This window comes from Sceloporus occidentalis, unplaced genomic scaffold, assembly GCF_023333645.1.
Source record: "Sceloporus occidentalis isolate IW3139 unplaced genomic scaffold, rSceOcc1.0.p SCAF_6, whole genome shotgun sequence".
Classification (NCBI taxonomy): domain Eukaryota; kingdom Metazoa; phylum Chordata; class Lepidosauria; order Squamata; family Phrynosomatidae; genus Sceloporus; species Sceloporus occidentalis.
In genome coordinates, this window is record NW_028316986.1 from 93,495,352 (window position 1) to 93,522,623 (window position 27,272).

The window sequence follows — 27,272 nt, forward strand, 5'->3', positions numbered from 1 at the left end:
CTGGGCCTGGAGACCCAGAAGAACCTGGAGGTCCTAATTTTCTTTGAACTAAGTGTTAAAAGGCTCTCTCAAATTCATACTTCCAGACTTGGAATTACAGGCTCATCATCAACTCTGTTGGAAATCATGTGGCTTGAAGTGTTTTTCTGAGGCATGTTACCTCTTAAAGCTGACAAATTATACTAGATCTATTATTCTAACATTCCGTGTGATATAGCTGTACTGTGCTAAACAGACAATACATGGTAGATGTACCACCATACCTTGTTTAGAGGATTCTTTCACTTGTTTTACCCTGAAAAGTTTAGATATATTGTACTGAGGGAAAAAATGCCATATTTTAAGTAAGATCTAAGGACATTAGCGAACTAACGTAGGAAAGCTACTGACAGTAGGGAAGCAGTCAGAGAAAACTTACTGTGTTTTGGTTTTCAAATAAGGATTTAGGAGCAGCTTGAGCCTTACATTTCTTCAGGTATGCAGACCAATTAAATTCATCATCTTTATATCCTGAGAAAGCCCATCAAAAAATAAGAAAGAAGTTAAAATATTCATTAAATCTGAGATGAAGTTATGTCAACTGCAGCCACCTCTGTTAAAACTCGTTTTCACTATCTGCCAAATCATCCATCACTAATAAGCTGAAAAAAACTCTTTTTGAAAAACTTCTTGTTTTTTGGAATTTTAATTGTCAACGTCATACTAAACCTAAAAGCTTCTACTGAAAGCAGTACTGAGGTACAGATACTAAAACTAAACCTTTTGCTTGTCTTCAAAAGCTGCAAATACTGTATATACTCATGTATAAATCTAGAAATTTTAGTCAAAAAATCAACCCAGAAAACCTGGGTCGACTTATCCACGGGTCAATGTAAGTACTGTACTTTAACTCTTATCAAAATAAGAACTATATCTTCCTCTGAGCAGAGTGGTAAAGAGTGAGAGCTTTGTCTAGCTCAGGAAATTCTAAAAGAAGCATCAATCCCCTCTACGCTCTCTGCTGCTGTATACCTTCTGACCGTTTTTAATGCCTGGGTGGGAAAAACACTGACATGTTGGCATAATTTTCCTGTGCTCCGTCTTTTACATCCTTTGTTACATGCCTCTAAGTTTTACTGTCGACTTATGAACGGGTTATATCAAAATCTATGATTTTGACTCCAAAACCTATGCTCAACTTATACATGACGTCAATTTATACTCGAGTATATATGGTACTTATTTTCTAGTGAAAAGAATATATCTAGTGATAATATGTGCTCATAATTTCGGTTTAACTCTTGCAACCAACAAGATGCAATGTTTAGGAAGGCGAAATAAGTTGGATCCCTCAGACAACTTCTCAAGTTTGAGTTGCAAGTCCTGATACAGAAGGACCATTTAACTGTTTTACTATTTCATTGTAATCACCATAAAAAGGGAAACTGTGAGGAGGGGAATCAAATAGGATCATTATGTTTTTTGTGGATATCAATTCACTTCTTAAGATGTGCTGAAGGAGTACTTTACAAAGTACACAGATATATGTTTGACCATTATAACCCACCAGCAGCTCATGGGCCAAATAGGGGAGGTGCTTCATCCCAAATTGGCGGGATGCTTGTTAGGCATCCCCCACATAGGCTGCCTGTTTATGACTGCAAAGAGAGGTTGCCATGAAAAAGGAAATAACAGATTAAAGCAGACTATAGAGAAAGAGATGACAACATGAATCCAAAGTTGATTATTGTAATGCTAAAACAGGTTTGGCAAAAGAAACTGTCAAAACATGTTCAGTTCAAATTGAAAGCTGGCCAAGACAGATGAAGTCTTCTCTGCTCAGGCTGGTAAGCCCTCCTGAACAATGAGGGCTGTTCAACACAGGTCAACAGTGCATAGGGAGAATCACTTAAATTAGGGTAAAAAATAAAATGAATAATGGTAATAAATATATAACATTTATACTGTTTTGGGTTAAAAAAATGAAGCTATAGAACAAATTATAAAAACAGCAAAATATTAAAATCAGCAATAAGCACTAAATCATTATTAAAACATGAATAACAATGATTAAAAATACTAAAAACAATTTTAAAGGGTAACTTGAAAAGATGCCTTGACACTTTTCCTAAAAAGAGAGAATGACAGATCGTTACTTCAAGGGGAGTGTGTTCCATTATTTGAGTTACTCGAGAGAAAGGTCATCTCATAGTTCAGTGACCCACTGTGTCCTCAAAAGGGTTTCCAGCTGATATTAACAATCTGAGCGGTTCATACGAGGTAATCCCTTAGATGGTTAGACTGAAACCCATCCACAGCTTTAAAAAAGGAAGTCAATACCTTGGCATCAACATGCAAAACAGCTCCTATCCCAGGAGAAAGATGGATTTAAATCCAATAAATAAAATATGACAAAATAAATAACAATAAATTTTAAACCGATGAAGTTCTTGCAATAGTGGAGTAACAATATCCCAGTATTCTGTATTACTGAACAGCCTAGCAACTGCATTTTTACCATGTTTTTTTTTTATTCTTTATTTTTGCATGCTCTTCAGGAGGTCTAAGCATAATGTGATAAAGAAATGGATATCTATTTCCAAATGCAATTGCAGAATCACATCTCTGGCCACCATAGTTTTTTCAAAGAACACATTACCTTTTGGGGGATGTAATTTGTGTCCTGTTTTCTCACACCAACCCACTGGGTGAATATCAGAAGAGTCAGCATTCAGCCAAAAATCATAACAATCTGGGTATTCATCAAAGTGAAGTCTAATTCTGTAGCCACATGTCTAAAAACAAAGCAGGTAACAAAACATAGGAAACAAAGAATACAAGCAAGTAGAAGCAACTTTAAAAAGTAGATTTATATGTAAGCTCAAAATTCCAATCCGTTTCACAGATAGTCAGAATTAAGAACTCCTAAATATAACAGTACAGTTTATCACAGAGTGACAATTTCTTTAACTATTCAGAAAAAAGAATTAATGAAAAGCTGAAGAGGAATGTGAGATAAAATTGGGGGTGGGGAGAAAAAAGCCCAGTATGAATACACAGCAGTTCACATGTGCATTTGGGTCTAGAGCAAGGATGTTCAGCCTGAAGAACAGCACTAATCCTCCAAAGGCATATCGCTTAAACGTTTTTCAAACAAATACATTTATTTTGGAGCCAAAATGCATGCACAATTTAAAAGTACCATCTACTAGGACTATTTAACACTACTTGAAGTGAGTCCCTGTCCTGAAACAAAGAGGCCAAGAAATGATCAAAGTAACAAGCCAAAAATCAGGAGATATGGCTCTCAGGCCCTAGAGTACACCAAACCCTGGTCTAGAGGTATTTCTTTCAGATACTATTGTCTATAGATAGATCTGTTCTTCATTTTCGTAACAGAAGAGTTACCAAATGATGCTAAATGAAGGGTAGACAAAAGGCAGACACTAATAACACAATGAATAGTTAAAACTAGGGAATTCACTGTACAAATATGGGAATAGCCACCAACAGAGTGCTGTCCTTAACTGAAGGTCAGAACAGACCGGCTGCAAAACCCAAATTCCAGGCGTGTTTGATGCCGTACGCCATTATGCCCTGAAGTCATCCAGCCAACCATATGGGGGTGGTTTCAAGATGCATTGGAGCTCCCAGAAGTTCTGCTGGGGCTGCCTAAGGCATCCCAAACCCAGCCCAAATAAGAGCAGATCTTTCTGCTTCTATTTGGGTTGGCAGTGGAGGGCACATTCAGGACTGTGATGTGTGTTTGCAGTGGTCCCAAGGTGTCTTCGGGGATGGCTTCAAGCTGCCCCTTCCTGCTGATCTGTCCCAGCCCTTATATGTCTTTAAAGGGGAATTATACAAATTAACAAAGAATAAGGCTGCTCATCATTAGGGCTAAGTGCTTATAGGGGATCAGTGGGAGCTTGCCTCTGAATACCATTCAAAGGCAATCAGGAGAACTTTTGCCCTCAAGTCATTATTATTATTATTATTAAACTTTATTTCTGGAGCGCTGTAATTATACACAGCGCTGTACAAAGTCGGTAAAATTAAGGAGTATATAAAAGCCTGCCCAAGGCGTAGACTCTTAAGATAATAACAATTAAATAGAGGAGTAGATAAAATTACCATGTAGAAAAGAAAAGACAAATTAAAAACATCAAATATAAAAGCAGATCACATCACATCAAAACATTATCAGACAGCCAGATGACAATCACAAATTCCCTGAGAACGCTTCCCTAAACAATATGGTTTTCAGCTCAGCCTTAAAGCTGGTTAGGGAAGTGATGAGCCACGCATGCAGAGGAAGAAGGTTCCAGGAATGAGGGGCAGCAAGAGAGAAGGGACGGATCCGAGACAGGACAGAGAAAATCCTGGGTTGAGAGAGGAGGCTTTGGCTACCAGAGCGGAGAGTGCGAGTAGGGATGTAGGGAGAGAGAAGATCAGTTAAATAAAGAGGGGCCAGCCCATGCAGGGCTTTAAAAGTGAGTAGCAAAAGTTTGTACCTGATGTGGAAAGGAAGAGGAAGCCAGTGAAGGGAAGACAACAGAGGGGAGACATGATCATAACGGCGAGCAAGTGAAATAATGTGTGCAGCTGAATGCTGAACAGAAATTAATGGGTGGAGGTGAGAGAGAGGAAGCCCTGCCAGGAGGAGGTTACAGTAGCCTAGTCGTGAGACCACTAGGGCATGGACCAGTGTTTTTGCGGTAGAAGCTGAGAGATATGTACGGATTTTGGCGATATTATAGAGAAAAAATCTACAAACTTTGGCTGTAGTCTGGATCTGGGGGATAAATGACAAAGATGAGTCAAAGATGAAACCAAGACTACGGGCTTCCTGGACCGGCTGGATAGAGATGTTATTGATGGAAATAGAAAAGGAATAGTGAAGGGGGGGGGGGTTAGGACGGAAAACAAGAAGCTCAGTCTTGGACATATTGAGCTTCAGACGCCGATGGTGCATCCAGTGGGAGACAGCTGTTAAGCAGGATGACACTTGCTGCTCTAGCTCTGGTGAAAGATTAGGGGTGGAAAGGTACAGCTGGGTATCATCGGCGTACAGATGGTAGGAGAAACCAAAAGAACTGATAAGTTTGCCAAGGGAGAGTGTGTACAGTGGATCCTTGTTATACGCTGGGGTTTGGTTCCAAGATCCCCCGTGTATAACAAAATCCGTGTATGCTCAAGTCCCATTAAGTATAATGACATAGCAAAATGGTGTCCCTAATAAAAAATGGAACATCAAGGTAAATTTATACTTTTTTGGAACATTTTCAAACCGTGTATGCTTAAATCCGTGTATAAAAAATCCGTGTATAAGAAGGGCCGACTGTATAAAGAGAACAAAAGGGGACCCAAAACAGAGCCCTGAGGAACTCCAACAGATAAGGGGACAGAAGATGAGGTCTGACCACCCGAGACCACTGAAAAAGATCGATCTGACAAGTAAGATGTGAACCAACCGAGAACAAGGCCCGAAAAACCAAGGTCAGAAAGTACGTCTATTAGGAGACAGTGGTCCACAGTGTCGAAGGCCGCAGACAGATCAAGAAGGACGAGGATAGAGTAAAGGCCATTCGCCTTGGCCCGCAAAAGATCATTCGAGATCTTAGTGAAGGCCGTCTCTGTGGAGTGCCGTGGGCGAAAACCAGACTGGAAGGGATCCAGAATGGAGTTGGTTTCAAGAAACTCAAGACAGCGTGAGTAGACAACTCATTCCAATACCTTAGAGAGAAAAGGAAGAAGAGAGATTGGACGATAGCTAGCCAAGGAAGAGGGGTCAAGAGAGGGTTTTTTCAGGATAGGGAAAACTAAGGCATGTTTGAAGACTGAGGGGAAGGAACCCAAAGAGAAGGAGAGATTAAAGATATAGAGGAGGGAGGGTAACAAAGAGGGGGCTATAGAGATTAGAAGACGAGAAGGAATTGGATCAAGAGAGCAGGTGGTGGGTTTGGATGAGTTCAGCAGTGAAGAGAGTTCTTCCAAAGAAACAGGAGGAAACACAGAGAGTTTATTAGTAGGAGGGGCGAGGAGATTAATGGTGGGAGCCAGATCAAGAAGAGTCAACTCAGAACGAATGGTAGTGATCTTTGTAATGAAATAATTGGCAAAATCGGAGGGAGAAAATAATGGAGAGACAGAGGGAGGAGAGGGTTTTAACAGTGTGTTGAAACAGGAGAACAAACGCTGCGGGCATCTCTCGTTGGCGCAGATCAATGATTTAAAGTAGTCTTGTTTTGCCATCGACAGGGCGCGTGAAAAAGATAAAATAATGAATTTATAGTGGATAAAGTCGGCCCACTCCCTGGACTTTCTCCAGAGACGTTCGGCTGCTCGGGAGCAGGACCAGAGAAATCTAACAATGGGAGTGATCCAGGGCTGAGGCCTAGTCGTAGAGGAAGAGGAGGACACGCGCGTGGATACTGGGGCAAAGCTGTCAAGAGTCGAGGAGAGAGTAGAATTCAATAAAGACATCGCTGAGTCAACAGAGTCCCCAAGATTAAGAGAAGCGAAGGATGAGTCCAAAGACTGAGTGAGATGGTTAAGGTTAAGAGAATGAAGATCGTGGAACTGGCGGAGGACGGTATGACAGGGAGCTGGGATGTAGATAAGAGTAAAGGAAAGTAGGTGATGGTCAGATAGTGGAAAATCAGAAGCCAAGTAGTCTGACACGACACACTTGGCGGGGAGAACTAAGTCGAGACAGTGACCAAGGGAATGGGTTGGAGAGTTGGAATGTGGTGAAGCTAAGAGAGAGCTGAAGCGAGAGGTTGAGGAATTCTTGGGATCATCAAGGTGGATGTTAAAGTCACCTAAGATCAGGGAGGGGGCAGTATCTGAAAGAAAAAGTCCTCCTTGTGGGCTTTTCAAAAGCATTTGGTTGGCCCCTATCAGAAACAGCATATTGATGTAAAAAAGTGTCTGGCCTTATGCTGTTTGGCTCATCTTTGTTATTAACTGTTAAGTCCTTCCTCTTCCCATTATCATACTCTCAGTTGTTTAATGGGGATGTTTTCTTACACTGCAAATTGAAATTCACCTCTATTAAAAGCTTATTTTTATTATAGTTCTGTACTCACCTCAGCTACTGTAAGGACACAATACATTGACTGGTGCTCCGGGTCCACTCCTTCTAGCTTCATTCCCACTTTAAATCCATTTTTGTTGTATGGGAAGGACTGATACTGAGAGTAAAATACCGATTTTGTAATTGATTTTTGTATGAAAACACAGAAACATGAGCAGGTATTTCAAGGGAATATGGATCTCACAGTTCTTCCTTTGAACAGATCCTGTATTTATTTATTTAAAGCCAGCCATGAGTATATACATCTAGAAAATTGAAAGTTGGGAAATACATACTGGAGCTACATAAAATGAAAAAAATGAAAATATGATGGGATGATAAATCTTTTCCAGGAATAGTTTACTAACAGGTCTCTATATTTCTGTTAGAACTTGCTTGTCCCTGGAAAATGTACAAGAATTAATGAATTCTGATAAAACTGATAAAAGCAAAGATCCTAGTTGCAAGAAAAATTAGGCTGGAATGATTCAGAAGTACTCTTAGCCTTGATTAAGAAGTTCTGAGTAAGCTGCATCTATGCTCAGCTTTGCCTCAATCCTTACTCTTTAGAAGCCAAACCCCACCATCCTTCTCCGTCAGTTTTAACACTTCTTAATCATTATATCAATTGCAGCATTCACTGGTTGGCACCCTGTAGGTTATATGTTTATCACACTAGTCAGGTTGCCTATTCCGAAACCACTTCAGTCTTTAAAAACCTATTGAAACAAACCAGTTTTCTGTTGCTGACTTAAACAGCAATAGAGAAGGGATGAAATAATTCAGTGACAAGGCCGTGCCATATTCATGCTACCACTTCAAAAGCCTTGACTTTTCTGCAGTTATCTAGGAAAGAATATTATCTGGCAAGATCTACTCTGAGTAAGCCATGAGAACAGTCCAACACACATTAATCCAACAAACACTTTTGTTTTTCCCACATGAAACATATACCATTAGAAAGATCCAAAACTGTACTTTGGTGTCCAGCACTAATGATATTGGTACTTTACTACACCATCCCTACCGCTGCATCCCTCAATCATGCCAAATGGCTCAGAGGGTCTCCCAGCTTTCTGCAGGTTTTAGAGTGCCAAGGAGGGGGTGGTTTAAAGCAGAACGAAAACTTGCTATCTCTGGTTAAGTCCGTGCAGTCCAACAGATTCTATCCCAAATGATAGCTGTGGTCAAGTTTCATAAGGAAGGTAAGTAACAAGATGACCATGAGATTCTTATCTTTCCCCCCCAATACATCTTCTATTTAGACTGGGGTAGGAATCATGTGGCCCTCCAGATGTTGCTGGACTGCAACTCACAGCATTCTTTACCTCTGCTATGCTTGGACTGATGGGATTTGAAGTAGAACAATATGTATAGGGTCACAGATTTCTACCTCTGATTCAGATGATTAATTGCCACAATACATGACCCAGGCTACCTGTAAGAAGAAGTCTGTTAGGACATCAGGAAACAGCATACCTCTTTAAAAATCTTAGGAGGTGCAGCTATAGCCTTCTCTTCTTCCAGGTATGAGGGCCATGTCCATGCTTTCTTTGCCTTTGACATTAAAGCTGGGATTACAAATTAAAAAATTTAAATAAATTAGATAGTTTCACAGCTTTGCAAGTAATTTAGGCAAGTTACTTTATTATATAAGGTATGGTAGCAGCTACGCTAACTATTTATATTAATGATTTGATTTACCATTGTTCTTAGTGCAGCTGCTTACCTATCACACCAAACAGTTATTCAATTAACCAATACTTCCTAATCATATTTTCCCCCTTCCAATACCTCCTCTGCTATTAATGCAATGCATCTACTCTGCTACTTCATGTGGCTCCTTAATATGGTTACAGCCCCACCTCGTGGATACCAAAATCCATGGATGCTGATGCCCCATTATATACCATGGTGTAGTAAAATGGTAGCCCTTATATAAAATGGCAAAATCAAGGTTTGCTTTTTGGATTTTTAATTTTTTTAAAATATTTTCAAGATGTGGATGGTTGAATCTGTGGATGCAGAATCTGAGGATATGGAGGGCTGACTGTATCTCATTTTTTGTTTAATTACTGGTTCTCTTTATTCTTCTTAACTTTGGCATATGTTTCAGATTTGACCCCCCCCCCCCCCCCCGGCTGCTGCTACCGCCCAGGAGACACAGAGCAAGGTCTCCTTGTTGTTTTTGGAATGCATGCTTTCAAACACTATCAGTATGACCTTTACATATGCTAACATAAATCCTTGCTTGCATTCAAAAGATTTAATTAACTTTATCTCATTTATACTGAATGCTCCCCTGTGGAATGGTATAACAAAGCCAGTGTATATGAGAAGTTATTCAGTCAAATAATAAAATAGAAGTATGTGGAGAGCAATGCTTTGCAGACTTTTACATTGCAAAATACAAAAACTTTCCTGGACATAATACCATATTTTGCTTTCACAAGGTAAGTAATGGACCTCTGAGAAAGTGATGAAAACTTTACATTGAAATTATATTAACATAGGCCTGGTACAGACCGGAGCTTTGTGCCAGCCTGGGGCCGAAGGTAGGGCTCGGTAGAGCGGAACATCTGCATGCTCCCGAGCCCTACCACACGCCACTGCTTACACAGGGCACGCCATGAATGGCGCCGTGCATGGGGAGAGTCATGAGGGCACGATGCAACCCTTTTATGGCACTCATGTAGCGCCGGCAAAAGAAGCTCCTTTTCGGGGCTTCTTTTCCCGGCGGGTTGGTGGCATGGCATCCAGTTACTGCATCCCCAAACCTGCGTATCCAAGGGCAGCACAAAGCCATTCCTTTTGGGCGGTCTGTACAAGCCCTTACTCAAATAACTTACTCTCTTTTAAAATTGCCATCTCTCTTTTCCTCTTCCGTGTGGCTCTCTGAGAGACTCTTAGTATCCTTCCTTCAGGGTTCTCTTCCTAAGTCACAAAATTAAAGTATAAATAATAATTTAAACAACTTTACAAAGCAGATTTTCTAAACCTTTTAATATTTTAATCATGACTAACAATTTGTCTCACATAATTTGTAAAATGTCCAAGGCTCTCTATGTATGTTTATTCTAATGTAAGTCCCATGGACTTCATATCTATTAGATCTGTTTTAAACACTAAAACCTTAAAGATCTATGCACTTACAAAAAAAAAGCTGTTTGGAGTAAATACATTGGGCCCTTGGTATACACACGGGATCCGTTCCGGACCCCTCCGTATATACCAAAATCCACGTATGCTCAAGTCCCATTTGTTCCCAGTGCACGCGTGCCACCACTGGGAACAAAAGTCCCTGGCCTCCCTTCCCCTCCTCCCTTCCCTCCTCGCCTCCCTCCCTCTTACTTACCTTTCGGGCCTGGGAGGCCTCTGGCGCGGCTGCTTGGTCTCCTTGCTGCCGCGGGAAAAGTCGGGTGGCGGTGGCCAAGCCTCGGCCTTCTCGCCTCCGCGGAAGGGCCCGATGGCGGTGTTGGAGGCCAAGAGGCCCCCAGCACCGACACTTGGCCCTTACGCAGCGGTGGGCGAGGAGGCCGAATGGCAGAGTGGGAGGCCTTGAAGGCCTCTGGCGCTGCTGCGCTCTGCCTCCTCGCTGATGCTGCAGGAAAAGCCCGGTGATGGCGGCAGCGAAGAGGAGGTGGAGCGCAGCAGCGCCAGAGGCCTTCAAGGCCTCCCACACCGTCACCAGGTGTCCTCGCCACCGCCACCACGGAAGGGCCAGGTGCCGGTGCTAGGGGCCTCTTGGCCTCCAACACCGCCATCAGGCCCTTCAGCGGCGACGGCAGCAGCAAGGAGGCCAAGCAGCCGTGCCGGAGGCCTCCCAGGTTCAAAAGGTAAGTAAGAGGGAGGGAAGGGAGGGAGGCAGGGAGGGAAGGGAGGAGGGAAGCGAGGAAAGGAGGGGAGGAGAAGGAAGCTGTCTCCAATGGCACGTGCGCAGCCATTGGGGACAACTTCCCAGTTTGCCATCCGTGGATGCTCAAATCCACAGATGGCAAATCTGCGTATAAGAAGGGCCGACTGTATAACAATAATATTGTGGCTCCTGAAATGAGCACTTTCCACAAACATCACTCATGGCATATACAGTCATCCCTCCACATTTGTGGCTTTGATGTTTGTGGACTGAAAGGAGAATTCTGAGGATATGAAAAATCCTTGCAATATAAATTGCCCACTTTTCTAGTCATTTGTAGATTTACAATTCTACAGTCAACTTATGGCCGATGCTGGCCACAGACTAGAGATTCTTAGAGAAGTATTCTCTCAGGTTTTAAAAATAGTGTTTTTATTTGTGTGGTTTTTTTTCCTTACTTTCATGGGGGTCCTATGCCGCTAACCCCAGTGAATGTGGAGGGCCCACTGTGAACTTCATTCACTATTTCCAAAAGATAAATGTCTAATTTTGGTCCATTTTTAAAAAAAGATGTTTGTAACTAAATATAATCAGATGAGGCCTTTCTATTTTTTAATGTTATCTGTACTCCCTAGGCTTTTAGGCACTTTACAGTATATAAATGCAATGATATGACAATCTAAAAATGCTGCAATCTATTCCTTGAATATATGATGCCTGTGGCTGATGGGGTGGGGAAAAAGATACTAAATTAAAATCAAAGACAAACTCTGCGATTTAATTTACTTCAAATATTCTTTTTAAAATTTTGGACTTTTAAATTAGTTTGCGTGCAAATCAATGAAGTATGAAGCTTCTTTTGAGTGCTACTCTCCCCAGCACATCACCACTCTTAATCACAGGAAGTAAGGTTAGATCAAGTGTGGACATAATTTCTCTGGGAAACTGACCGTGAGTAGTTAACTACAAATTAGATGATGGAATTTTGTTTACATTTTGCTTGTTCTAAAATTAGGTATTTCATGATACTCTTCAAAAAGGACAGACGCATTTAAAATGTACAAACTGTGTCAATTACAGAACTTTTAAAAAAAATCCAGTTGCAACTGCAAATACTTTTAACCTATAACCCTGTTTAGATGAACCATACTAACTATTTCCTTTTCCTTTTTGTTTCTGTCTTCCGTACATTCTGCCTTTGGAGGCAATTTGGTTTTCCTTTTCTGATTGCTCTTAGAAGAGTCTTCATCATTGAATTCTAATATGTCTTTGTCTTCCTTTTGCTCTCTAGAAAGAGAATTACAGAGACATTAATTTCTCCCACCGTCAAAAAATAAAAATAAATAACGACTTTCAAGAACTGAAATTTAAATACAAGCCAAGAAAAGCCATTACAAGTGCTAAAAATATGAGACATCCTATAGAACAGGGTGGACAGAACGTAGCAGGTATATTGGTAGATCTTGAAGGCTACATCTGCACTGCAGAAATAATCCAGTTTAACACCACTTATTTATTATTATTTATTTACAGTATTTAACTGCCATGGCTCAATGCTATGGATTTCTGGGGACTGCAGTTTAATTGAGATATTTACCCTTCTGTCAGAGAGGTCTGGTGCCACAATAAATACAAATCCCAGAATTCCATAACTTCTAGCCCTGACAATTAAAATGGTGTCAAACTGGATTATTTCTGCACTGCGGAAGCAACCTAAGGAACCGACAACCAGAACCCTGTCCATTCCTGTGAGGGAACATGGAAAGTAAGATGTTGGTAGAATCTGACTATGCCTGTTTAAAATAGCTTCCTAAATTGACTACTGTTGTACACACATAGGGTGCATCTACATTGTAGAATTAATGTGGTGTGACACCATTTTGAACTGCCATGGGTCTATCCTACAGAATTAGGGGATTTGCAGTTTTGGGAAACACCAGCACTTTTTGACAGAGAAAGCTAAAGACCTTGTCTTCAAAAGCAACTCTCTTCCACTACGAATTGCAGGATTCCATTGGATGGAGCTACAACACTTAAAGTAGCATCAAACTGCATTATCTTTATAGTACAGATGCACCCAAAGTCCAACTTCCATTTTATTTACTTATTCATTTATTAATTTAATTTATACCCTGCCCTTTTCCCATCAAGGAACCTAAGGTGGCTTACAAAATTTAAAATAAAGTTTAGCTAAAAATGTACTATTACACAACTTTTTTTAAAATAACAATTAAACCCCAGTTCTATTTAAAGCACTTAGTTAAAACAGTTTAAAAACATTTAAAATATAACTAAAACATAAAATATAAAAACAGAGCACACTGCTCTGAATAGCCTCTTCGATCAACCTAAATAAAAAGGTATTAACTTGCTGGCAGGAAGAGAGCAAGGAGCAGGCTAACTGGACCTACCATGGAAGAGAGGTCCAGTCTAGGAGTAACCACTGAGAAGTCTTTCCCTCATTGCCCAGAGATGGAACAGTAGCCAGGGAAGCTGTTTCAAAGTTACATCAACTCAAGTCTAGCCAAAGCTATGAACCTGAGATTCTAGCTCAGGCTGAATCCCTATTCCCTGATCTGTCTTATAATTGACCAGGAGCACCTCTGCTTTGCCTGGATTATGTTTCAATCTGTTCCAACTTCATACAGTCCATTACTGACAATGGACAAAGGGGGTTGCCCCTAACTAGATATGCCTAGCACTGTGTTGTAAGTGGTTCCTAAGCAAGAACTGATAATTACTGGAAAAACATTATTTTCATGAGGTGTACAGCAAACATCCATACTGTATGAAGCACTTGACAAATGTTCAATGATTTCAATCACTGTATTTCTCTCCTCTCCAGAGTAAAACTAAAACAGTGATAAACAGGCTTTAAAGATACAATGTGGACTGTATTTTTAAGATCAGCTGATTTCACAAAAAGAGCTTTTTCCACCCATGCTACTTCAATGTTTCTTATATTGCAACAGTATTTACACTTGCTGTCATATTATTTTGCACATTTTACAGCAATGCTTACCTGTTTTTAATCTGATGGGCACACTTTGGGCTGCAAGCTCTGTCTCCAGCTACAAATTCCACTGTGGTTCCAGGATGAAAACAATTTTCACAGAAATGAAGCCCATCTACTTCCTTCAGATTTGATGGTATATCTGTCTTCTCTGAGAAGGCTACATAGTGGAAAGAGCAGTGGGTCTTTGGGACTGTGTATAAGTGAAAAATAGCAGACATAGTTGTGTATCATGTATAACAAGCAAAATACGCCAATGCAGCATACATTTATTTCCCAAGCCTTTCTAGTCTCACTTCTGCCCATTTGTGTTGCTATGAAAAAGTGATCAAGGGTTTGCAGCAGCTATCTTTTCAATTACAGAAATATTATTGGATTTAGTTAAGATAACTCAGTCAACAGCATTACAGCCATTCTACTTATATTTATTATTTTTTATAAAATGGCTTGCAAATTTCAGAACTGTAATGATTAAAATGTTAACTAACTTTCCTTCTTCTAGAACAGAATTAATCAAATATATTGAGCTGGATTCAGAGTGGTGGTGAGTAAAAGTTCAACACTAGAGTTTTCACTGTGGGGAGGAGAAGATGTATTCTCACTGAATCCATTTTCCACTTACATCCTTTTTTGCCCTCTCAGGCAGTGTACAGATGGACGGGAAGCGCCGTCAGGGGGCCAAAACTAGGCCTTGGGAGAGTGCAGCAACTGCACATTCCTGAGCCCTACTACATGTAGGCACTGCCATGATTGCACAGCCCCGCCCACATGGGGTGCGCATCCATGATGTGTGGGAGCCTGAGTGCCCAAACTGCTCTGGATGGAAGAAGCGTCAGTAATAATGACGCCGCAAAAAAGGAGCTGCTCTGGGCGGCTCCTTTCCTGCTGCGCATCGTTGCCGTCTTGTTTGGTTGCTGCGGCAACGCTGTGCAGCAAGGGGGGGGGGCGTTTCGTGGCCTGTGTGTATCAGCCCTCACCCAAAGAAAATGCTCTAGAGAGTTGGGAGACCTTCCAAACCACTGTGCAAGGGACTGGAGAGATTTTAAAAATCGGAAATTCTACAGGATCTCTGCTTTCCCTGTGAACTAAACAACATGCCTGGATCTGACCACATGTCCAAATCATAGTCTAATGCAGCACTGTCATAACAAAGTACACTACCATCTGATTTTCAAGACAGTAGTGTATTCTAAAGGGCTTTCTAAGGCACACTAATATGCGGCCATGATACATATATTGGAGAAATTAGAATGTTAATCAAACTGCAGAATTGTTTTCTCAGCATTTCTTTACACCAATGATTCCCAATCTCTGATCCTCCAAGTATTTTGCATTTCACCTCTCAGAACATACAGCCATTTTGGCCAATACTCTGGGATTCTGGGAGCTGACGTCCAATACAACTGATCTTCACATTTTCTTCAAATAGTGACCTATTATTCCATGCTATAGACTTGTGAACGGTAAGTTATACTTGTCAACAAACAGTAATCTACATGGCGCATACAAACAGTAATTCTCAAAGCAGTCTCTAGCTTTTGATATGAATCCTGTTGATTCATTGCTATTTAATTTAATGTGACTTAAAGACAAAACAATAATTAACAGGCACTCTGGTCAGGTTTGGAACCACAGTTTGCAGAGAAAGGCGGGATACAAACCGCCATATAGTACGTATAGGATACGTACTAGGGTTAGGAAGGGGCGGTGCTTCCGCACCCCCCTAACCCTAGTACGTATCCTATACGTACAAGATGGCGGCGCCCCTTCTACATGGGCGCTGCCATCTTTACGTACTGGACGCATAGCGTCCAGACGTGTCGCGGCGCCTATGACGTCGCGAGTCCGCGCCAGGCGCCTCGCGACATCATAGAAGCGCCGCAAAAAGAAGCTCCAAAATGGAGCTTCTTTTTTGCTCCGCGCGGGAGCCGCGCGGTTTGGCTGCTGCAGCTCCCGCGTGGAGCAAACGACGGTGGCGGCGGGGAAGCGCCGCAAAGCGGCGGTTTGTGTCCCGCCAAAGGGATTACTGTTCTGGTGAAAATATGATACACACACCAACTATTTACATTGGATAGAAAGCTTTGACTGGTAGCAAGAGCAGGTTTTCTGTAACTTTAAAGAGCACATGGGAGGGGGAGAAAAGTTTGATCGCGACTGCAGCATCTCCTTTGCCACTTAACATGGACCTGAAGTTTTACTGAATACACCCACCACCATCATAATGCTACTGGGTTTTTTTTTAGAAAATATCCTAACATGTAGTTTGTACCACCAAACCTGTGTACATTCCATTTATTTAGAAATAACCCATTATTATTGTTATGTGCTTCCAAAGCCAACTCCAAATTATGATGACCTTACCCTAGAATTTTCTTGCAAAATTTATTCAGAGGTTTGCCACTGCCTTCATTTGAGGCTGAAAGAGTTTAACTTGTTCAAGGTTATCCATTCAGTTACCATAGGCTGGAATAAACAGGCAGGAAAGAACGGCCCGAATCTAGTCCAGTCCGAATCCCACCAACTGCATGGCCTGCTTCCAAGTTGGGCTGTGTTTGCTGGGGCTGACTGGTGCTTCCAGGAGCCAGATTATCCCAGCTCCTTTTTGCTCTTGTCCAAAGACCGGAGTGCAGCCTCGGCACAGCTTCCAGCTGCTTTGGAGGCATGTGTCTAATTGGCATGCCTCCAAAGTGGCCAGAAGCCACTTCTTTCTGCCTGTGTGCTTCGCTTCCATGATTCAAACACTGGTCTCCTGGAGTCCTAGTCCAACATTCAAATCACTATACCATGTTAGTTCTCTGAACTGAACCATGCATGACTAGAAATTAATGGACTGCACTGAAGAGTTTGTGTTTAAATAAACTGTATTCTTACCCACACAAATAAATAACTTGACTTTTCTATGACTGTGTGATAATTGTACAAAAACAATTAAATCAAAGTTCTGACCATCTTGAGCAGTGGGCACCATCCAGGTTGTGGTAGCTGAGGCCTTCTTAACACTTTCCATCTCTGTTTCATCAGTGATCACTTCCAGGGCACCAAATTCATTCACACGAAACTGATTTTAATGTAAAAATGAGAAGAGAAAAGCTGTTTTTAATGTAGCCCAATTAGGTTTTTTTTTTGTATGTTATGCATATATAGTAGCTTCTGACTTCCTAATTACTTCTGTACTCATCACACATTTTTGCAAGAAATCCTAACAAGTTCTCTTACCAGTCCCTGTGCTTTCCATTACAGCTATACTCAGAATACATTCTGAATTGAGAAATAGCTGGCCAATCACCACCTTTAGGCCAGCATATAAGACGTTTTCCTGCATGATATCATATGCTGCTTCCTCCTGTCTGTTCACCCATCAGAGGGTGCAGCTGAGGTGCATCACACAGTGCAAATACACTGGGGATCAAGGACAGCTTTTGGGAAGCTGAATCGAGTGCCTAGTCTTTTAGATTCCAATCCCAATTTAATACTGAGGCATAAAGAGATATAAGAATACAGAAAAAGAAAATTGTGTACAATTAAAAGGCAGTAAGTTAAGTAAAACAAATTGTATAATGGAAAAAAGTAGCACACCACTACCATCTAGTGGTCATTATAAAACCAAACCATGTAGTTCCAATGAAAATATGTTTTAAGGGAAACATTGACATTGGATTCTAACTGAGGATGCCAGCAAAATCCACATGAAATCCGTTTGTCATTGGAATATGTTCTTACACACCGGACACTATGTGGGGTTGGATGTAACAAGTATCCACAGAATGTGTGGGCAGATGGAAATAACTGTTGTTGTGGGCCTTCAAGTCCGACCTATTGTGATCCTAAGGCAAAGCTATCACAGGATTTTCTGGGGATGAGAGCAAGTCACTCACCCAAGGTGAATGGGTTTCTATGGCTGAGTGGACAACTGAACCCTCATCTCCAGAATTGTAGTCTAATACTCAAACCACTATTCCACAATGGCTCATTAATCACCAGTCAGCAAATAATCACCAGTCAACAAAAAATGCCATATCCTAATGCTCTTTGACAATTAGTATTTATTATCACTTTTACTGTACTTCTGTGTACACTTTTCAGGGAGTATGCCCCCAAGATTTACTTCAGAGTAGGCATGCGTATGTATACACACACACATACATGTGCACAATACAGAGAAAGACTCCTGTTCAGAAAACTGTATGTGTCTGTGAATTATTTTTATGAACTAAAAGGTAACAGAAAATAATGAGGAATTATATTTCTCAATTATTTTGTAAATCCAGATCCCCTCATGTCATTTCCTTTTCTATCTCCACTTTCTCTCCTTGTTTAAAAGCGACGCTGTGACATACTACAATTCATTTTCTTCATCCCACTCTTCTCATGCTAACCCCAGAAATAAATCAGTGGATTTGTGTCTTCAGATCAGTTGTAGAGGCACTCATCAGGCCAGAAATGGATAGAAAGTAGATCTCAACATCTCCTGGTGGATCTCTGGGTGATTAGTAGTAGATCAACAAGGATTTTTGATGGAAACAACAGCAAATGTTCTGCCTAAATGGGCACTGCTCTAATATGTCTGATTGCTCTAAGATGTCATTATAATGATGTTGCTCTTTGTGTACCAAACTGTTAGCAACTTTTTGATGTTTGATTGGCTGTCCCTAGCAGATCTTCCCTTTCTGGTCTGGTTCCCCTCAGTTTTTTTCTTTCTGCTTATCTCCTGATATTCTCGGCCCCTTTTGTTTTCTTACCACTTGTCTTACCACTCTTTTAAATCCTTTTTAAGTTGACATTGTTTAGTTCTCTAATATACAGTTATGGTTTAACTTGCCTCACAGTGGCTGGCTGTGGGTTAATTGTCTGGATAGATGTAAAGCAGAAGACAGCATATGTTGAGACAGAAAAAGCAGCAGCTAATGACACCAACCTACTTCATACCTCACACTGAATTATATTGCTAAAATTAATGGAAACACAGTATTGAATGTTTCTGTATAAGGACTGTAATCTTAGCTCAGTGCTGACAATTGAAACAATTCTTGCACCATTTTTTAAATTCTAAGTATGCAAAGAATATTGTAGCACCTCTGAAACTAACTCAGACAAAGAAGTTTGTAGTACAGTTGGCCCTTCTTATACACGGATTTTTTATACACGGATTTAAGCATACACGGTCTGAAAATGTTCCAAAAAAGTATAAATTTACCTTGATTTTCCATTTTTATTAGGGACACCATTTTGCTATGTCATTATATTTAATGGGACTTGAGCATACACGGATTTTGTTATACATGGGGGATCTTGGAACCAAACCCCAGCGTATAACAAGGGTCCACTGTATAAGCTTTCTCAGACTGAGGGTTCATCTACACCTTCTAAAATTCAACAAGGTGTCCCTGGAGTGAGATTATTCTGGCCCTGAATTCGCCCCTTACCTGCTTTACAGTGATGCTGCTGCCTTCACTCTTGCAATACCAAGCAGCCTGATACCCTTGGTGTGGGTGCATCACTCTGAGGCCAGAACGAGATGCCCAACCAGTGGGCAGCTCAGGTCTCTTTGAATCAATGAAATGGCAGCAACTGCATGGTCCTAAGCTGCCCACTGTGGGCATGTCAATTTGAGGCCAAAATGAAGGGTCCAGCCGTATTGACAATGCTAGGTGCCTTATTCCGACCTCAGAGTGACGCACCTACAGAGACAGGCAGCTCATGACCACGTGAGTGCAGGTGCCATCACTGCCACAAAGAGACCAGAAAACCTGCACCAAAAGGTGAGATAAGCAAATGAGGGTTCGAGGGTAGAAACCTCAAACTGGATCTGGGTGTCATGAGCCTGCATTGTGTAAACACGAAGCAGAGAGCCTGGGGGGAGTTCAGGGTATTTAATATTTATATAGACAAGGTCAGAGTCTACTTCATCAGAAGCATGGAAAAGTGCTTATGGACAGACATTTATGTCCATGAGTGATTATGTTTCTGTGAACAGTAACAGAAATTTAAAACTTATATGTATGTTAATGATGTGACAGATTTAGTTTTAATTATGGTTGTTGGGGAACAAAATTGGGAAGAAAGATTGCTACACATACATACCTCCAGTTTCCACTCTGAACAATCTACCAAATCCATAGTTTACAGCCAAGCCCTCCAATACAATTTCATCTGCTCAGACCCACAAGACAGGTATGTCACTCATGAAATTACAGCCAACAGCCAACAAGCTATAGTACCCACCATATGAAACCAAAAAAAATCAACAAGGCAAGACTCTTACTCAGGAGTAATATATTACAGAACAGATCAAAAGACAGGAATCTGCACACGCATCTATTCAGCAAATATCATCAGAGGATCTAATGAAATGACCCATGGCATTGGGCAAACAGGCCAGTCTATGCATCAGAGAATAAATGGACATAAATCAAACATTAGTAATGAGAATACAGGTTGAGTCTCCGTTATCCGAAATTTTGAAATCTGAAAAATTCCAAAATCCAAAACTGTCCACTTGGGTGGCTCAGATAGTGACACTTTTGCACACAAACTTTTGTTTCACAAACAAAATCATTAAAAATATTGTGTATAAAATTACCTTCAGGTTATGTGTATAACGAATATATGAAACATAAATGAATTTAATGTTTAGAAATGGATCCCATCTCTAAGTTATCTCATTATATATATGAAAATATTCAACATATGAAAAAATCCAAATCCAAAACACTTCTGTCCCTAGCATTTTGGTTAAGGTCTGTCCATAAGAACGTCACTCCATGCATCTAATGAAGCAGGCTCAGTCTACAAAAGCTTTTGCTACAAACTTCTTTCTCTCAGTCTCAAAGATACAGTACTACAATATCTCTCTGAGTACTGATGCAGACTAACACTGCTACGTCTTTATTTAATTCTAAGTTCATGTCTTTTGCATTTGGCTCTGTTTAGTGGGGCTTTATTCTTAAAAAAATAAACAAAGTAGATCCAAGTAGCCTAAAGCCTACATGCCCCCCATTAGACAATACCAGTGGATTATCATTTGCAAATGATACTGCATTGACAATATTTTAAAGAGACAAAAGTGGAATAAATTAAGCCATTTGTCATTGATAACAAACAGTTTGGATGGTAAATTTGTCTCTAACTACCTTTGCCATGCCATTAACTTCCCCATGTATTGCTCCTAAATAAACTTCCTGGATGTATCTATTTTTGCAATGATTGTTGCAGTTAATACATTGATTTGTTTGTATGCAATGACTATATAGGAGGCCTACTTGTAATTCTACTTTGAAGATATGGCACTTGAGAAAAACACAAGGCATAAATATTCCATATACTCAAACTGTACCAGGAAGCAATTTTAAATTACTACAGCTTGCCCAATTTGTTGGAAGCATTTGAATCTAGAAGTACTAGAGATTGTGTGCACCCGTGATTCAAAGAGTGATTCAAAAAAGCACAGCACATTTATATATGCTCTTCAGTTTAGGAGATATCAACTCTTCTAGTCCTCTAAACAGTGCAAAGCAATTGTAAACCACTGAAGTGTTTCTGAGTTGAACATGCTGCTTAGCTTGCAAAATGGAAAAGTTCCAAACCTTGAATCCCCTTGCTAGTCTACAGTTACTGTATCTATCAAACTATAAGCCAGTCTGATTTGCTAGTTTTCATTTTATTTTCACCTCTTTGTGCATTTGATTAATAATTTGCATTTTGAAACAAACCACAAAATACAATGTTAAAAACAAATCTGGATAATGAATGAGTATGTAACAATTGCAATTTTCTTGCAGACAACCTTCAAACTGAAAAAATTGCTCAAGGCGAAGTATGAAATTACTTACTAAAAATAACACAACACTGAATATTAAAAACAAGAAATGTAATCTCTAGTCTTTTTTTTTAAATTTTGGAAGGAAAAAAATCAAAGCATGGGAATGTCAATGCATGTATCTACTACTACTAAGAAATAACCATTGTGGAATGGCTCTCTTCAACACTATTTCTTTTCTAGGGGGCTATTCAACCAGGCTACAACAGCTGCTTGTTTTCTCTTTAGTTTCAGTTTTGAACTTAATATCTGTATTGATCTGTGACCATATCATTGTCTATTAAGTGAGAATCTGTACTTCATCAACTGAATGGGGATCACATCTTGACCTCAAGGAATTAGCCTCACTAAGAAGGAGTGACAGGTATAGCTATAGGAGAAACTGCAGATGGTGCTGTATAATGGCACCCAAGATTATCCATATGATATTATCATCCAGCTCGGGAAGAATTACTTCAGTAGGCATAAATTACCTTGTCTCACCAATGCTATCAGGACTGATACAGGACTTCTACTTCCTTGGCTGTCCAAAATGCATTTTTTCTGAGGTTCTGGAGAGGCATGCCTGGCAAGATACTCTCAACCAGGAAGGTCAATATAGCCAGTCCAGTAGGATAGCGGACATCTTCATCACAGAAACTAGAGACTGTTTAGTGCAGCACTCTGATTTCCTTCCATTAGCCATGATTTTCCACTCCAATGCTGTACTTTCTCTTTTGGATTAGGAGTGTAGTATTTGCATGAGATGTAAATACTCCATCTAGTTGCAGCTGCATTAGCTTTGGTGGGGAATCTGACAGTTTTTTCTATTTGTATCATAGTAGGGTTGCCATACTCAGCCCAAAATGTAGGACATTTAAGGTCCTCCCTTCTTCTTAAATGTCCTACATTTTGGGCTGAGTTTTGTCCTGCAGTTGTCCTACAGTTTGGTCTAGATTTTGTTCCACATTTTGTCCCTGGTTTTAGTGGACAATTATGGCAACCCTACTACGGCACTTGGAACGCTGAATCTGCTCAGTTTTGGAGGAAATGGAACCTGCATGCCTATTTTCATCACACTGGGCCAAAGCAGAAAGCCTAGAAGGAGCAGCATATGGCTGCTCAGGAATGTGGCGACCAGACGGTATGCTCCCAAAGCAGGCAGCTGATTTGGTCCCAAGCAGGAGGTTGGTGGCGACTGAAAACAGGGTGTTCTCAGTAGGCCAATAAAATCCCTTAAAAAAAACAAATACTTGCTTTTATGCAATATCACATTGTTGTTCTATCCATCTAGACATATGGAGTGGAAAATTTTCCAATGCTATATTATTCCACAGAAAATTTTCCAACTACCCACACACACACACACACACACACAAACGGGCTGTTGTAATGCAATCAATCAAGTTGGGTGAGCTCAATATAGGACATGATGTTCTAGTTACTCTTTTAAGGCAACAAGTATTGACAAGCACTGGCAAAGGGGAACCAAAAATGAAATATTCCACTAGAGTAATTTCCATATAAAGCTTTGAATGTGTTTGATTAAAATATTTAAAACAAAATTGATAAATCAAATAATGTTATTTAGAGCATTGCAAAATATTCCATCCCCCAACCCCAAATTCTACTATTTCCCCCCTGGAAAATCCACATCACTGGTTCTCTTCTATATATGTCTCTACCAGAGCTTGGCAAAGGGCCTGTACAGACAGGCCAAATTAAAGCTGCTTCGGGCCACTTTGGAGATATGCTGTTTAAACGACACACACATTTTAAGAGGCCAGAAGCCACACCCAAGCTGTGCTCCAGTCCTTAGGACTGGAGTCTGGCTTTGGCATGGCTTCTGGACTCTTAGGATGCATGCATCATTTAAACAGCATACCTCCAAAGTGGCCCGAAGCAGCTTTATTTTGGTCTGTCTGTATGGGGCCAAAGTTACTTTTTTGAACTTCAAATCCAGCAATGCTGGCTCAATACTCTGGGAATTGTACTCTAAAGTAATTTTGCCAGGCCTCTGGCTTTTTAAAACACATTTGAAATTACAAAAATATTACCTTTAGATCACTTCCAGGCAAGGTACCAATTCCATCCTTCCAGTCCATTACACTAAATACATCAAAGTCTTGTCCATTTCCACTAGATGCTGGTTCATTCATTGTGCATTTACTGTAAAATAAAAAGATAGGCAATAAGAAAAAAATCCTAATCTAATTTCATACTATGACACCTCTTCCAATGCACTATAGTCCCCATGATTTTCAAGTTACTTTGCCAGCCCCACAATATAATAACCCATGCAAGTATACAGAGTTTGATGATGTCTTCTTAGGACCAATGCAAATGTAACTGCAACAAGCTCTCCAGAACTCATTACACTGCATACTGAGCAGACTAGTAAGCTGGAATGAAGGGAAAAAATCTGGCTGAGTATTGAAGCCACAAATTCTACCTTGTCATGAGAGTCTTAAAACAGAATACAGGAGGGGATATCATTCTACTAAGCATAATCACCTTATACATAATAACCTTTTCACCACCATATTGAGTTGGGAGATACTTCCAGTATGCATGTGTAGTTGTGTCCCCAGTCTGATGCATTCCAGATGTTTTGGGACTAAATCCTAATTCTAATTGCAAACAAAGTACACATACTAAATTAATGCGATTTATTCATGTCTTGACTTCCAAAGTGAGCAGGGAATTCAACAGATGAACTGTCAATGGAACTTGCTACTGGATTTAGACCTTGGCCTACAACTCCTGCCAGTCCTTGTAAAAATACTATATTTTCTGGCGTGTAAGACTACTTTTTAACCCAGGAAAATCTTCTCAAAAGTCAGGGGTCGTCTTATAAGCCTGGTGTTGTCTTATAGGGCAGGTGCTGAAACTTCCAAGCCAGACTGGGAGAATCTGCGGTTGCCGCATATGGTGGGGGGAGATCAAAAACGGCCGCGGCTGCATCCCCACTGTATGCGGCGACCGTATGAAAGCAGTAAGGGCGGCGCTGTACAAGTACAGTAGAAGAAAATCCACTCACTAGGATTCGTGGAAAGAAATGACTTAATGTGGTCCTGATGACGAGGTGAGGGGGTGTCTCACCTGGAAGGTGTAAGTGAAGGGCGAAGCAAGCTGCAGGTGTCCAGGACACCTGAGGTATGGAAAAAGAGCTGTGTTTGCACTACCTCTCTGATAGTCTTGGAGACAGGGAGGGTTGGGCAAGCAGGGAGAGCTGACCAATCCAACCAGGCTTTGTATACAACAAGTTCTCCTGCTAAGTACCTGCATGTCATAAGTATTTGAATTAAAATTACCATATTGAAATCAAATCTGACATAATTTTTATTTGGTGTGCGTTGGAAGACGGGTAGTCTTATATGGTAAGTATATCCCAAACTATATTTTAACTGGAAAAGTTGGGGGTCGTCTTATACACCCAGTCGTCTTATACGCCGGAAAATACAGTAGTACCGGTTTAAATTAGTTGTAGTCTGGAACCTCTGAAGAGCACCAGTTTGGGGAAGGCTAGTATACAGGATTGCAATAGCTTCGCTATATGCTATTCAAGTTTTAAGCGCATCACCGAGTACTGAAACAAACAAAAACAACAATGGCTGATGGCTTTGTTGAAAAATGAATCCGTGAACTACTCAAATCTGTCTTTAACTTTAAGTGAAACATATCCGGTACAACATCTAAAAGTAATTTCCATCTCAGTTCATATGAAACCACTATGTTGTTCTTTACTTGTTTCATACTTAACAAGGATCCTTTATGTTTAACCTAAGAACATAGAAAGAGCTAAGTAACTGTTGAATTTTATATATGGCTGGGATTTCATCAGCTCTATGTATTGATCTAAAGCAATTCACATATAGGTGAGTGTCTGACAATTTTGTTTATGAAATGCTGTTCTAAACTGTCCACTAATCTTCAAGTGACAATAAAGAGCTTACAAATACATGGTGCTTACACAAAATGTGGCATGTGGTCACTAGATCCTGCTAATTTAATGATTTTCAGATGCTATTGCTCTGCAACTCTTACAAGAAGTATCAGCAAAAAACAGAACACATGGAGAATGTTAGTATTAACTGGTAAACCCTTGGGCGCATTACAGACCGCCGAAAAACGGCGGCCTGCACCCACCCCTTTCCCTGCCAGATCGGGGCCTCAGTGGCCAGAGCGGCAGCCGCTGAGGCCCCGATCCCCCGCTTTCCAGGCCGCAGGGAAGCGGCAAAAGGCCACTTCCCCGAGGCCTGGAAAAGGGTGTCCTTGGGGCTTCAAGCCCCAAGGACACCCCGCAGCAGCGGGGAGGAGGAGAAAGGGGCCACTTGGCCCCTTTCTTCTCTGTGTTGCTTGGCGCAGCCATCTAAAGGCTGCGCCCAGCGATGCAAACCTGGAAGGAGCTCCGATACGGAGCTCCTTCCAGGGCCGCGGAAAGGGCGCACTAAGTGCCCTCGTGCGGCCCCACTACGTAACAACCATGCCACCCCGTTTAGAGGCGGCGCGGTCGTGACATAGTAATGGCGGCAGCCGTGTGGAATGGGCGTCACCATTTTGTGCGCGCTCTGCGTGTCCTAGGGTTGGGGGCGTCCAGAAAGGACGCCCCTTTCTAACCCCAGCACGCGCGGAGAGCGCACTTTTAGACCCGGTAAATCTACATCTCAATTTTTCTGCATAATCAGCTAATCACAGCTATTATACAACCGCTTTCTTTGCAACAAAGAAAGCTGTGAATGAAACCAAAGTACATTTCATATGTAATGCTGTTATAAAACATATGTGATATAAGGCACAAGCCATTATTATGAACACATTTCATCAAATTTTCAACTGGTGGATTTAGTTGGATTTGTTTTACCTATGAAAGGGGGGGGGAGGAATATACCTTCACTATGTATGATGTATACATTGCAAAATCAAAATATTTTGTGTTAAAAACCTTCCAGCCCAGACCCAAGAAACATTATATTTTTCTTTCACAAGTTCCTCTGGTCTTCTCTGAGTCCTGACTCACTTCAACAAACATAATAGGAGGACTCAATAGACCAACCATTAAGCACAGTGAGATGGTTGTTTGCTCTGCTTATTTTCTAATTAATTTGGAAAATTACCTTTTAGAAGTACAGACTGAGTCTCCTTTATCTGGAATTCCAATATCAGACATATTCCAAAACCCAAAATTTTCCACATGGGTGACTGAGAGAATGATACCTTTGCTTTCTGATTCTTCATTGTAAACAAACTTTGTTTCAAGAAGAAAATTATTAAAAATATTGTGTATACAATCACCTTCATGCTATGTGTACATGCTATATACACATAGAGAGAACAGGCTGACCCAGCGTAATCAGGGGCTAGCCTGGAGATAGAGCGCCCTTCCTCCATAACTGTCATCTTTCGGCCGGTAAGGGAGAGAACAGGCTGGCCCAGTTCCACCAGGGCTAGCCTGAAGAAGCAAAGCCCTCCCTCCGGTCCATCTGCATTGGTCCAGGCCTCAGAGGGAGAGAAGAATGCTGGACCTGATCCCCTCCCCCCCTCACCATTCCCT

General features: G+C 40.9%; 1 protein-coding gene across 9 annotated transcripts in view; it reads right to left on the bottom strand.

Moving 5' to 3' along the window:
- L3MBTL3 (L3MBTL histone methyl-lysine binding protein 3) overlaps positions 1–27,272 on the bottom strand; it is a 114,761-nt gene that overhangs the window by 58,647 nt on the left and 28,842 nt on the right. For 8 of the 9 annotated variants that reach the window (XM_089530401.1, XM_089530392.1, XM_089530397.1 and 5 more), the window contains exons 2-10: positions 23,776–23,887; positions 16,870–16,981; positions 13,933–14,116; positions 12,065–12,197; positions 9,904–9,988; positions 8,534–8,625; positions 7,068–7,172; positions 2,639–2,774; positions 419–510 (exon numbers count right to left, since the gene is read on the bottom strand). In XM_089530401.1, the coding sequence (XP_089386527.1) occupies positions 419–510; positions 2,639–2,774; positions 7,068–7,172; positions 8,534–8,625; positions 9,904–9,988; positions 12,065–12,197; positions 13,933–14,116; positions 16,870–16,981; positions 23,776–23,877 (1,041 nt within the window). In that variant the 5' untranslated portion in view covers positions 23,878–23,887. The remainder of the gene's footprint in view (positions 1–418; positions 511–2,638; positions 2,775–7,067; positions 7,173–8,533; positions 8,626–9,903; positions 9,989–12,064; positions 12,198–13,932; positions 14,117–16,869; positions 16,982–23,775; positions 23,888–27,272) is intronic. The other variant, XM_089530399.1, reaches the window with a different exon arrangement.